The 14,543-nt window shown below is 41.2% G+C and overlaps 1 protein-coding gene across 1 annotated transcript; it reads right to left on the reverse strand.

Moving 5' to 3' along the window:
- Positions 1 to 299: 299 nt before the first annotated feature.
- On the reverse strand, positions 300 to 13,668 carry VTI1B (vesicle transport through interaction with t-SNAREs 1B). The gene is made up of 6 exons (XM_056851422.1): positions 13,547 to 13,668; positions 9,079 to 9,137; positions 6,367 to 6,558; positions 4,560 to 4,733; positions 2,344 to 2,405; positions 300 to 496 (listed from the first exon to the last, which is right to left on the reverse strand). Exons 1-6 carry the CDS (start codon positions 13,662 to 13,664, stop codon positions 406 to 408), a joined length of 696 nt encoding a protein of 231 aa, XP_056707400.1. The 5' UTR covers positions 13,665 to 13,668; the 3' UTR covers positions 300 to 405.
- Between the last annotated feature and the right edge of the window lie 875 nt (positions 13,669 to 14,543).

The following is a 14,543-nucleotide window of genomic DNA, read 5'->3' on the forward strand; positions in this document are numbered from 1 at the left end:
ACACAGCTCTGCTGAGCTACTCAAATGGACAGGCCTCCCACTGACTACTGCATTCTGGTTTTGCACAGTAGTTTTTTTTCATTACACGACCAAGCTGGTGTATTAAGAGTTAGACAACCACATTGTCAGTTTAGAAAGATATTTATTACTTTATGTTGCAATTATACCGTCTTACCAACACTTTACTGCACCCTGTCTTTCTTCCTAGCCACGCTTCCTTCTAGTCGTAATGCACCACTGTCAGATGAACACGTTGTCTAGACTGATGGCACACCTTTACAGTCTTTCACCCGCATTGCATAATCTACCTTTTCCAGCCTCTGTCAAAGAGCTGCTGCTTGGCAATGTCTGTATATAGTCCTTGAGATGATGGGAGACATAAAGGCAGAGAGCTGTCTCGAAAGCTCAGCGAAAGAACTTGTAGTAGACAATGCCTGCCAGGATGGCTACTTCCAGAATTATGATGACCGAGAGAAGCAGTTTGTTTGTCATGAGTCTAAAAGGAAAAACGAGACATTAATGAATGTATATGATTTTTTAAAAATCCATTTGGCATTGACTGGGATGGAGGCAGTCTTACTAAGGTGAGATGGCAGAATCAAATTCCATATGCTTTGAGTAAAGTATCTTTATATGTTAATTTTTTTAAAAGCCAGAGAATCTGTACATAGAAAGGGAAAGTCAATTAAGCTGAGGGAAGAAACAAAGGGAAGAACTGATATTGAAGTTTACAAAAGCTGTCACAGGATTCTTTGCAAAAAGCTAGGAACTAGTTACTGAGAAAGTGATCTGAAAGGACCTCAAAGAAGTGTAGACTAAAAAAGGGCTAATGTAAAACTTCCAAAATCTTGTAGTCTGTAGCAAAAAAAGTGACAAAAGAAATATTTGCTTCAAGAAGGCTATCAACATAGTGGCTGAGTTCAGGCGTTACATTAAAATCTTGGTTTATCTAAACTACGGTTAGTGTAATTTGGGTTGTTAAACTAAGATCTGAATGATGGTTTAAAACTGGTTTACTAACCACAGCTAGCCCTAACACTGGCTTTGCACGTCATGCCAACAAAAGTGTCTTCGTTTGTTCACCAGTGATGCCCCTATACTCCCCAGGCTTACAGCTAAGCTTGGTTAGAGCACCACAAAGTTTCATAGACCTCTTGCAATAACTCTGTGCCCCCTCCCAGGATCCCCAGCCTGGGAACCACTGCACCAGCAGTCTCCTTTACAAATGCAACAAGCATGAGTTGAATGACTGTGAAACCAGGATTTGGCTTGCAGACAAGCAAACCATAGTTAAAAACAAAACATTTTTTAGTTGAGTTTTCTCCTGGCCATTTTACCTGCTTCTGTTTTTGTTCTGTAGCTATTTTATTGACTGGATCTATTTTGTAGATTCTATAGGTTGTCTTTCCTTAGGTTTTTGCTGCTCTTGTATTGTTGTGTTCTTTATGCTGGTTTTAGGTTGTTTGTATGATTCAGTTCTGTTGATTGGTTATTTTTATTGGTTAAATCTGCTATAAGCTGCCTTGAGTAGCTCTCCAGGTGGTCCAGAAATAACTTAAATAAATAAATGGTTTCACATTATGTGTGAACTGTGTATTATTTAATCATATTCAGAGTGGGTTCAAGTCCATGAAAGCTTGTTAGTCTAATGTGCAAACTACCTCTTTGGAATTTAGAATCTAATGTCTTGTAATTCTTACTAATAGCTGATTCTGAAAAATTATTTATATAAATATTTTTCATGTAGTGAAAGATCCCTTTGGTATTTCCCTATGTAAAATAGAAGCCATACTTTCAGAACATTGCCTTTAGTTTGTTAGCCATGTGCTTTCACTTACTAAGAAACTTTACCCACTAATGAAATCTAACACCTTAATTTGTTATTTCTGCTCTAGTCTTAATTTGTAATCATTAGTCTCCAATCATTGATATCTCCAAGCCATCTGCCAGCAATGCTGATTCTATTGCCTTAGGCAGATCATGAGAGGGAAGGCATCTTGGCCATCTTCTGGGCATGGAGTAGGGGTCACTGGGGCTGTGTGAGGGAGATAGTTGTGAATTTCCTGCATTGTGCAGGGGGTAGGATTAGATGACCCTGGTGGTCCCTTCCAACTCTGATTCTTTTTGTGGGCATCCTATCATAAAGGCCAATGCATTCTCACAACACTATATCCTTCTCCAATTTTAGAAAGGTTTCAGTTATGGCTGTAAGAGTTCCTTAGTAAACTAACAAATTCAAATGTTTGTTATGAATCAGTGGGGGCCAACTTTAAATTGGTTGTTTCCTAGATGCTTTGTTAGAGATTCTGATCAGAGACTCAAAATAACTATAATCTTACTAACCTTCTTGACATGGAACGTAAAATCTTCCGGCTTTTGCTTAAGTTCTCATTTGTGTTTACTAGCTAAAAAGAAAGAGCTGCATGTTAGATTCTAAATGCTTGTCCAAGGAACAGAACATGATGGGTTTTGAGATGCACTTTAGCACCCAAGTGAAAGCGTAACAAATTAAGCAAATAGGTCAACAGTGAGACTAACGCACATGCAATTAGGAACAACGCTGCACTTTACATTCTTAAATTGCAAACAGCAGTCTAGTCATAAGCAACATCATGCACACTGTGAAGGGAAAAACAGAACTCCCATGCAGGAGTTCAATTAGTGTTTGGGCTTCATATCTATACTGCTTCTGCGTTCATACAAGCTAATATGTCTTAAGCACAGTTAGACATCCTTCATCAGGGCTCCTTGTATCCCATGCTCAAAGATTAACATTAACACTCATGTTCAAACAATTGATATTCTAAAACAAACTTGGTCCTGCAACCCTGTATAAATCATGTGCATAAATTAATTGATCTGGATAATGACAAAGATGTGAACAGCATTAAAGCCTCCATCCCATCCATCTTCACCAGAATGCTATTTAGCCACCCTTTAGGCTTCAGAGATTTCATTGTCCCCACACTTCCAAGAGTATCATCACCATCCATAAGATATTAAAGCATGCCTTTTTCTACAATGAGTTGTACCCAGTAATCACAAACTCTGTCCTTTTTTCTCAGACCTGCAACCAGTGCAGAGTCCTGTTCTTCTACCAGCACAGGAACAGAAGAGCCTGGCTTGTCACAACTTCAAAAATAATAAGCAGGATCCCTACCCTCTGGGAGCATAAGGAGTGTGCAGAAGCAGGCCCTCCCAATTTTCCCCTTACCCCAGCATCCCCCCCTCCCCAGTGATACCTGAAGTCCTAATGCTGAGGGCTGGGGAACCCTCCAGGAAAAAAATTACCATGCAGCATGGGGAGGGGGGTGATTGCTGTAAGGAGGGGGAATGGACTGCCCCCTCTTGTGCTTGTACAGCAAACATTCACAAAGGTGCTTACAGCAATCACCCCCCTCCCCATGCTGCATGGTAATTTTTTTCCTGAAGGATAGTGTCTCTCAGTGTCAAGTGTGTAGGAAGAGTAATATATAGTCAGAAAGGGGTTGAGTTTGAGCTGAATCAAACTATTCAGTAGTTTCACAGGAGTCCCATTTGTCTCATTCAGGAGTCACATGGGACTCCTGTGAAACTATGCTCATAAATGGTAGGATCTGACTCACTATTTCTGGTCTGATGGTCATTAAAGACTACAAAAGATACCCAACTATGAATCTAATGTAAAGAAAATGCTCACAAAATCTTTTCAAGCACAAAGCTGTACAGAACAATTTAACAGAATGAGGCATCGCATCACATGTTGAATCCAGCGCACAAAAACTCCTAGAATGAGAGTCCTCTCAAACATGGGACAATACAGAATACTGACCAAGTCTCTTAAGTTTTCATTTGTTTTATATAAGTTCTATAGAATAAAGTTTCCCAAAAATGTGTTTACATTTTAGTTGATTCTAATCTGGCAGAAACCTGGACGCAACCGTGAAAGGCTGCAGCTCACAGTCTGTAAGACCCCAGGCTCAGATTCTAGAAATCTTCAGTTAAAAGAACTGCTGGTAGTCACAGCACTGAGCTAAACTGGACAGCTTAATAGGTTAAATGTAACAAAATGATGCTGGGGCGGTATTCTAAAGGTAACTTAATACAGTGCAAACATATAGAAAATAATCCTTTATGTTTTTTTATTTTGAAAAGGAAACCTGGGAGTAAAAAGTTCAGGTCTATTTCATATTATTTTTTTGCCCATGATCAAATTTTCCCCCAAGGTTAATTTCTGAAAACATTTTTTTTTCATTCCTGCTTCTTAAATTGACATGTATTAACATGAACATAAGCAACAGACCTGACCTGGATAGCCCAGGCTAGCCTGATCTCATCAGATCTCAGAAGCTAAGCAGGGTCGACCCTGGCAAGTATTTGGATGGGAGTCTTTCAAGGAACACCAGGGTTGTCACGTGGAGGCAGGCAAGGGCAAATCACCTCTGAACATCTCTTGCCTTGAAAACCCCACCAGGGATCTCCATAAGTCAAATGTGACTTGACGGCAAGGGGGAAAAAAAACAGCAACAGACCAACACAAAATGACCCTACTGTTTTACAGCAGCACTGTTTGCACTTACACGGCTTTTGGTGCGTTCCAGTTGTTCCCGTTGATCCCCAAGTTCTTCAATGATATCGGTACCAATTTGATCCGTCTCTGCAGCAATCTGATGTGAACGCTCTATGCTTTGACTAGCTCGGTTCAGGCTTTCTGTTCCCTGAAGCAGCAGCACCCTCTGAGACTGTACTTGAGTCTAAAAGCAATTAAGATCTACTTAAAAGGCAGAGAAAAAAATGTACCTTCTGAAATTTTCTCAGAAGACTACAGAAAGGCTGATAGCTTTCCAAATGAGTGACAGTATCTACTTTGCCAGAATGTTCCAACTATTAGGTAGTTTTAAAATGTTGGATATCTGTTGTGTGCTTTTGTAAACTTTAATACAGCTAAGAGATCTGTATGTACCATCCCTGATGGAAAATACCACAACACCTGCACCAGGTAAGCTTGTAATCCATTTTTAAAAGGAACTAAAAGAAACAAAGGCAGAGACATTTTCCAGATGGTGGAATTTCCTGGCTTGAACCTTTCACACAAAACATTTCTATGATAAAAAATACACACAATTTACTGATAAAGAACAATGAAACATACATTGTCCTACAGCTATACCAACAAAAACTGCCCATCCCAGGGCTACCATGGTTTGATATCCTACTTTCATCACTGTATCATGGCAGTCAAGGATTACTTATTTATTTGGATATTTATACCCAGCTTTTCTTCCCAGTGGGAACCCAAACCTGCTTACAGCGTTGTTCTCCCTTTCTCCATTTTATCCTCACAACAATTACCCTGTGAAGTATGTTAGCCTGAGACACAGTGACTGGCCCAAGTTCATCAATTAGCTTCCAAGGCAAAGTGGTGATTTGAACCTTGGTCTCCCAGATCCTAGTCCAACACTCAAACCCCTATCCCACACTGGCCTAAGAGAGGGTGAGGAGACATTTCATTCAGCATAGAACGAAGATGTATGCCTTCCATTTCCTGAATACTCTTCATGTCACCAGCCTGATAAATCAAAGCTTCTCTGCAGGACACGGTTGGGCAAGAGCGCAACGGAATCATAAACAATCCACCCGCAGGGGCAGAAACATTCTGCTAACCTGTGAACATTCTGTAAATTCAAATATACCCAAGCTTAACAGCTCCTAGCTTCTTTGGTGAGAGTTTTGACCTTACAAACCAAGGAAAATCTTGGATGCTGCACCTTGATATTATGGTCAAAAACCAGATATATTATTAAATTGTATTCAAAGCATTGTGAAGGAATTTTGTGTACTTCGATAAAAAATATCTGGTGCTGTCATTCCAGCTGGCATAGCTTTCATGAAGGAGCCCAAGGCAGCCTCCACACACTATGAAGTTCCTGCCTCAATGCACCTAAATTTATATGCAATTACTCCTTACTAGTTGGTTGCCCTGCAGGAATGAACATAGTTGACAATTTCACCACACATCTGTACCTGACATGCAGTAAAATCCTCCTATGTCTTGGAAGACGATTGAACTCACTGGGCTCCATATATATTGGAAAACAGAGTAGCTGTAAAAATTTCTTTGTAGGACAAACAATCTTACCAAGTTGTTACTGAGCCAAACAAAGGGCTCAAAGTTGACACTGGGGAAGGGAATCGTGGAAGAGGCTTTACAACACCTAGAGAAAAATCTCAGTAATGTTTAAATGTCTAGAAGTGCAATCCTACAGAAAGTTGCTCCAGTCAGAGTCCAGTGAAATCAACCATAAAAGCAGCAAAAACCAGAAGAACTTTGCCAACTATAATTTTTAAAAAATATTTGTATATAGTAAATTTGTATCTAATACTCACACTTTGTTGATTTTCTTCAGAAAAGATACCATATTTTTTATCTCCAGGTACTACCGGTACAACTCCCAAATCTGTACTTTTCATTTTCCTCTGGAACATGGCAAGGTCTCTTCTATAAGTACGAATTTTTATCATCATTTGATTTTGGAAGGACACCGGAGCAAATTTCAGTTCTTCTTCCATTTCCCGCAGCTTAAATATGTTATAAAACATCAAAAGCTTTGTTTACATGTGTACCCGAAGTATGGCCATGCTCAGACTTGGCTTGACAATTTGTCCAAGCAGTATAACACTGCTGTGAAAACACTATCCTCACCCACACTTTTTATCCAGGAATATCACAGCCTGCTGTGTGATTGTATGTCTTGTACTAGTCTACTTAACAAGCTAGTGTTGTCTTTGCCATCCTAAAAAATAGGAAGACTCCTAGGACAGAAATAGAAATAAATGGAAAAAAAGAATCCCTGTCAGTTGAAAGGTATTTGCATGAGGACACTGAAGCAGCAACAACAAAATAAAGACAATGAATCATTTTGGCTTTTTGTTTTATACATCTTTTTGTTTTATACATACATAAGCAAACTTCAGAGAAGAGGGTGATTCACAGAAGTCTATTAAAAATAGTGGAATCTGGAAAGACGTAAAGAATTTCCGTGCTATACATTTTCAACAACTGTTTGCTCTAACAGCACAGTACTCTATTTAGATGAATCAGAAGATGGCTGAAAGTTAGTAATTTTGATTCATAAAACCTTATAACATTTACATAGTATTTCCTTAATCTTCCCTCTTCGCTTGCCTCATCCTGTTTAGCTTTATCTAAGCCGTTCTCCAGACTTGCACCCTCTATCCAAGCTAAGAGTTAACTAGAGTCCAGGCTGCATTGAGGTGGTAAAATGGTGTCTAGGTTGCTGTGTGTCAGACTGCAGATGAGGGCTCACGTGACTGAATGATCCTTCATAAAAGACGCCCTTTGCACAAAGCCAGCATGTCAGGAAGAAGTCTATGCTAGAACCTTTCTCCTCAACATCTGGCTTTCTATATGGAGGTAATGGAGGCGCATTCAGTCATGTGACTCCTCCCCACTCCTGTGCTGCAGCCCAGACACAGATTTACTACCTTAGTGAGAATTAAATCCTCACTGCCTTCTTGTGGAAATTCCTGTACATAGTCTCCCTATTAACATAGAATTTTTATAAGCACAACAAAAATAAAGGTCAGGAGTCAAAGAATTACAAAAGTAGTGCCATGAAGGAGATCTGGATTTATTTTTTTTGAATACTTCTGCCCATGCTGCACAGCAAAACTGCTTTTGAGGGGAAATTCAAAAACAGTTCGCACACACACAAAAACCAGTTTGTGACATGGCATGGGAGCCAGCTGTTCAAAAACAAAAACTTTAACCATTCACTGGACTCATTTTGGTTTGGCAGGGTATACTGCTAAATGCAGTAGGGAGAAATAAAAAGCACACACAAGGGAAAGCACAGAAGAAATGTTTAAACTGGCACCCCCCTGCCATAAATTCTTGTTTAAAACAAATGGAATTGATTCTTGTAGGTTATCCGGGCTGTGTAACCGTGGTCTTGGTATTTTCTTTCCTGACGTTTCGCCAGCAGCTGTGGCAGGCATCTTCAGAGGAGTAACACTGAAGAACAGTGTCTCTCAGTGTCAAGTGTGTAGGAAGAGTAATATATAGTCAGAAAGGGGTTGGGTTTGATTCAGCTCAAACCCAACCCCTTTCTGACTATATATTACTCTTCCTACACACTTGACACTGAGAGACACTGTTCTTCAGTGTTACTCCTCTGGAGATGCCTGCCACAGCTGCTGGCGAAATGTCAGGAAAGAAAATACCAAGACCACGGTTACACAGCCCGGATAACCTACAAGAACCAATGAACTCTGACCGTGAAAGCCTTCGACAATATTTTTTACAAATGGAATTGTTAGCGCCACTCGAAGGTTACACTACGGTTCGGCCCTTGGTGCTTTGTCCAAGTACAAAATGAACCAGAGGCAAAGGCAAAAAGTAAATCTTTAGTTTATTCTGCACAATAAAGGCTGCTACTAGCAAGACAAAGGTTGCCAATGGAGAGAGCATCGAATACAAGCAAAATGTCATCTTATATACCTTTTGGGTAGTGTGTAGTAATACATCATGTCACACACGTGACATACAGCAGTTGCTTAATATAATAATAAAATGTACTAATGACACGAGTTAGTATAATCAATATATTGGAATGTGGTCAGGGAATGCATTGACAGTTGGGGTCTCTTTGAAATGTGTGAACACTCTGAAATGCGTGTTGTACAGATATGCATAGATGTCAGATTGTCATCATTACTCCAGGACATTCGTCCATTAACATACACTTCGGATACGCACTGTACTAGCTTTGTGATGTTCTATAAACAATGGACATCAGATATCTTTGTTGGTGCCTCAAGTTTTCTATCTATGCAAAATATACTGTTCTTTACACAAGCTCCCTTTGGCATTTTCTCAAGGAGCCTTCCTTGTCAGCATTCCTTTCCCACAACATTCCTTCCCAGTAGGGCAGAGTGTAATCATGGCATGGGTTAATACAAAATCTAACATAGAAAAGGATTTATTCAAAATCTAATATGTTGTGTCCCCTATCAGAATTAACAAGGTTTTATGCCCATCGGGGTTCCTTTACCTCCAGTCAAAATTTATTATCTTACCGTTTCATTTGCGTCTTTTTGTTTTTCTTCAAATTCTCGAAGCAGTTTTTTCTTCTCCTCTAGAATACAAAACAGATAACATACAAAAGGTGTGTTTTGAAAGGAAGAAAATTAACACAATTCAGCACTACCAAGAGGCATTCAAAGGATGCATTCACCAAATCAACTCCACAACAGTCACACATTATTCTCATTATCGCTTGTTTCTGTGAAAACTGGTGGTTGCACATGATCAGTGCATAAAACAGCATGAGTCTCAACCTCAGCATAATGGCTAGACCCCTCAAGGATCCTACAAGTTTGAGGGAAGAGCAGGTTCTATGCAAGTAAACAGGTAAAATGCAAGACAGGAAGCATGCACATAACAGCTCTACCTACATAGGTGTACTTTGCACGATCCATTACCCTCTTTTTTGAAGGGAAAGGCTTGCATGAACTGACATAGATGCAGTGGGGTCAAGTCATATGCACAATAGATGAATGTATGTGTCCCTGCTTCTCAGGTGGAACTCACACATCCTAAATAATGCACTTTCAATCCACTTTCAGTGCACTTTGCAGCTGGATTTTACTGTGTGAAACAGCAAAATCAACTTGAAAATTATTGTTAAAGTGCATTGAAAGTAGATTGAAAGCGCACTATTCAGGATGTGTGAAAGAGCCTTCAGTGTCATGTATGGGATCACTGGCTGGGGAAGGTGTGAAGTGGCCATGTGTGGCCCTACTCTTAAATAAGTGCATGCATATTTAAAAGCCCACTATTTGGGGCAAAATTATTTATGCAAATTTCTAGAATGTGAATCTCTCTAATTGTTAATATTTTGGATTTCACAAATAGGAAAGAAATTAATTCAGGGAGACATTCTGTAATCCATTTACAGAAATACTGCCAAGCCACAGGCTATGGAATAGGATCAAAATACGAACGGTTTGTCGATGTCTCAATTAAATTGGCTATATGGACTCAGATAGTAAGCCTAGCGGCTCCTTCTGCAGACAGTAACATGTCATGAAGATTTCTAGCTTTTCTCTTCCAAGGAAGATTATTCATCCACATCTAAGGATTTCCCCAATACTCTGAAGCAGAATATATGCTACAATGACTGATCTGTACCAAGACCAGAGAAACCAGAGAGCTCAAAGTAAGACAATACTCACATCTGAAAGCAGATGTAGTAGTATCTTTCCCACATGGGTCAAGATGTAGTAGTATCTTTCCCACTGCTCAACTCACAGAATATGTTTTGAAAAGTCTATGCACAAACAAGGTTATGAATTGAGTCAGAATATGTTGACAGTGGAGGAATGATATCAAACATGATGTCAGGCTGTATCTCAGTTGATTTAGTTATGCCAAAACATTCACTCCACAAGCAGGATATTCTCTTTTCATACAGCTATGTGGTGAAATTGGGAGCAGTGTTATTCCACTAGTGAGAAACTACACTACACTAGGTCACTAGTAGTACAAACAAAACAAACATTTGAAATATCTGTAGGAAATGACTTGAGCACAATAAATAACAGGAGGGAGGGAGGGAAGGAGAGCCACCGCCACCGTCCTTCTTAAGGCTGAAGGAGCTCTGAAGATCATGTGTGATTAAAGTTATCTGACTTATACCAAACTAGAAACAGATATTCTACTGTTAAGAAATCAGCATCATTTGAAAGATCACGTGACAAATGCCTCTAAAGCTGTATTTCCTCTGTGGCCTAGTTATCCTATATACATTATCATGAGCATACTTGGAAACATGCCAAACCCTTTTGAAGTCAATTTCAATTCTGAAGTCAATTTTGAAGTAATTTTCTTAGGAAAATAAATTTATTCCAGGATCTTAAAATACACACACTTGGATCATTAGACAAAATTCATGGAATGCTGCTATATCTGTGACAGCCATAAAAACTAAGAAGGGAAAGTCCAAGATAAGAGGCAATATACCTTTGCTTATACCATCTGCTGGAGATAACCAACATGAGACTCCTACCAGTATTATGACCTGTCTGTAAGCTACTAAGAAGTATCTGATCTTACAAAGTAATTTTATTATATTCAATCTACACTAAGGAGTTGGGACATTAAGGTTAAAGAATAATCCTTTGCAATAACAGGAATTTCCTTCAGTATAAAGAACCAATTGCAATCTGATTTGTAACAATACTGATAAAATCCTGCTGTACAGATGGTGCCCTTTGCATGCCTGAGTTTTAAGTTGTTTGCTACTTTGAAAAGTGAATAAATACATACATAAGCCACAGTGGTGGAGAAGCTAACAAGATGAATTTGAACATGGATAAACTCGGATTCAGACCCCACCTGACTATGAAGTTTGCTGATTAGGCTTGAAGGAATTTACTATGTCTCAGCCTAACCGGTCACACATGGGTGTTGTGAGGATAAAGTATCAGTTTGGATCCTTGAGTAAGAGCAGGATATCAACTGAAATCATACCTTCTTATTAAACCAACTTCCTGCCCAACAAACGTCTTTAAAAAGCTGTTTTTAGACTGACATTCAATAAGGACACACTCTGATCTAATGTCACTTAATATGGACAATCTTAACCCACCCTGTTCTGTATTGGCAATCAGGTTAGTGAGAGAGTGCAAAATTAGTGTTGCTTTAAAAAAAAAAAAAAGGATCCAGGATTGCCAATTAATATAAAATGATGCACATACAAGATTGCAACACTGAGTGGCACTAAAATATCAACATGTTGAACATTTTCCTCTGTCATAAACCGGGTAAGGTTTTATGCTTGCAGCAAAAGAAGAGGTGATGCTGTTTTAAAACGTCTCTGTGTATGAAGTGTGTGTGTGTGGGGGGAACCTTTCTCTAGATGTTTTGTTTGTTTGCAGTTTCAAAAATCAAGGTAGCAAGAGAGCAGGGCTTTCCAGCTCCTGAAAACCTGTCAATTTAGGCTTAAAACATGTACAAACAGAAAGCTTTTAAACCACTGCAGAATACCTCTCCTTCATTTATAAGTATCTACTTTAACTGGAGAAACCTCTGAGGGGAATATTACATTGTTCTCAATGGAATTCACGTCTGAATGAATATGCTTAAGATAACAGGATGTGGGGGCATCTTCCTTAGGTAGCCCAGGACACAGGATTGCCAACAAGTCTAAAGAAAGAGGAGTGTAACATGTGGAAAGGCACAGGTGAAACTTTTCATAGCATGGAGGTAAATAGCATCCCAGGGCATTTTTTCCCCTCTAAGCCAGTTGGCAACCCTACAAGTTCACATGGGGCACCACGCAATTTTTTATTTTTTACAGGATTAACACAGCCTTGAAACTCAAGCCACTTTAGGGTACTTCCTTCTTCCGATTTCCAAACACTCCTTAGGCCCTTCTGAAGAGTCAGGGGGATTGTGCCATTTTACGAGCCTTTCTCCATTTCCATGAACAGCAGAAACTAGCAATATAGAAACTGGCAAACAAGCTTTCCCAAGTACTTTCACTTTTTACTAGGAAAAGGTTTGTAGTGAAGAGGCCAGAGCACACCCATCTTGGGTTAAAGGTTAAATTAGCACAACCTTAGCACTTTCGGTCTTTGCTCCTTGCTTGCTGGGAAAATATGTGCTGGGTGGCATGCTTATTGAAAATTTAGCAAGTTTAGAGAAAAAAACAGTGTGCTGGGACTGAGTTGGCTGGGGGGGGGGCGCACAACAGTAATATGGAAGAAATTACAATTTACAATTGCTTATTGTTAGACGGCCCTGACCTGGATGGCCCAGGCTAGCCTGATCTCGTCAGATCTTAGAAGCTAAGCAGGGTCAGCCCTGGTTAGTATTTGGATGGGAGACCACCAAGGAATACCAGGGTTGCTGTGCAGAGGAAGGCACTGGCAAACCACCTGTTAGTCTCTTGCCATTGAAACCCCAAAAGGGGTCACCATAAGTCGGCTGCGACTTGACGGCACTTCACACACACATTGTTAGACCAAAATCATCTGGAGGATGAGCGACAACTGCCCAAATATGGACAGAAGGATGTGCTTATAATAAAATAACCAAACCAGGCTAAAAGCGACTTAGCAAAATCTGCGATCCTTTTGTGAAAGTTGTATAAAAGACCTGAGAGGGTGGGTGTGCGTTGGATTCCGGGTGTTTATAACCCTGACTTCGCCTTTGCTCGAATAAAGCGTTTTTTAAAACCTTTTTCTCTATTTCTGGAGTCCAGCTGGTTGTGTAAATTGGGAGCGACACCCTTGCCAGGCGGAGAGCCCAGCTGGTTCTGGACGGCAGGTTCGATTCAGGCTGCCTTGGGAGACTGAGGCTCCAATCCCAGGAGCCAAGTTGAGCGGGAAAGACGGCGAGCCCGAGAGGCTCGAGCAGGGAGGCGGCGCTGGAGGACAGACAGGCGTGGTCGACAGGGGCGGGGGCGGGGCGAAGGGAAGCGGCAACGGCCGCAGTAACCGTTCCTCGCCTCCCACGGCTCAGGCGAAGCCCCTCACGTACCGGCCGCCAAGCTCCCGCGCAGCCTCTCCGGGGCGCCCTGCAGCTCCTGACGGAGGCCGCGGAAGATTTCGTGCAGCCGCTCCAAGTGCTCGCAGGAGCCGAGGCCGCGACCCGCCATGGCGCCCAAGGGCCAAATCTGTCACGGCGGCGGTTGCCTCTTCTCCTCACACGCACTTCCGGGACAAGAAGCTGCCCTCTTCTTTCCGGCGGAAACGCGCCCGGCTTCGCCATCAGGGCGCCGGAAGCGCTCTCTTGTTCGCTGTCCTCGCACAGCGCCGCCTTGGTTCAGGCGGGGAAGTCAAAGGGCGAAAAGGCGCGGTCGCTTGAGCCTCCTTTCTTCCCTGTTCCAGCACGAAGGTGCGTTCGATCCTGGCTGAATCCTGGCTGGAACAGGGAAGAAAGGAGGCTCAAGCGGCCGCGCCTTTTCGCCCAAAGTCGCACCTTTTTGCCACGGCCATTTGTGCCCGGGAGGTTTTGACTTGGGTTTTCCCCTCTCTAGATGCACCTCTTCCCCATCCCAATTCTCAGAACTCTGCACGGGGGCTTGTTGTTGAGTTTTGAGGATTTGGAGCGAGGGAAATGTGCTTCTGGAGAGCAGCGAATCCAAGGCAAAACCTCCCAAGCATAAGGGATTGTAATTTCTTCCTATGGAAAGTTCTCATGTTTGAAGTGTAATGCCTGAAATCATTATATACTATGGGAAATGTATTGGAAATGTATGCTTTTATGCTCCAGTTCGCATACTTGCACTTATAAAGATGCTAAGCCAAAAATATAAGGCTTAGCATCTGGCACAGTACCATGTGAAGAGCACATATATGTAATAGACATGCAGCTCCAGGTATAAGGGGTAAAGTATTGATCCTTGAAACAGATGCCCAAATGGATAGTCATTTAAGTTAGCATAAGTCTGGCAGACACCATTATGAGCTGCCAGAACAAAAGACTGCATCACGTGCCTGGCACAGCCGTGCACCTGTAGAGAAAAGCAATGTCT

The sequence above is a fragment of the Euleptes europaea genome, chromosome 6, assembly GCF_029931775.1.
Source record: "Euleptes europaea isolate rEulEur1 chromosome 6, rEulEur1.hap1, whole genome shotgun sequence".
Taxonomy (NCBI): domain Eukaryota; kingdom Metazoa; phylum Chordata; class Lepidosauria; order Squamata; family Sphaerodactylidae; genus Euleptes; species Euleptes europaea.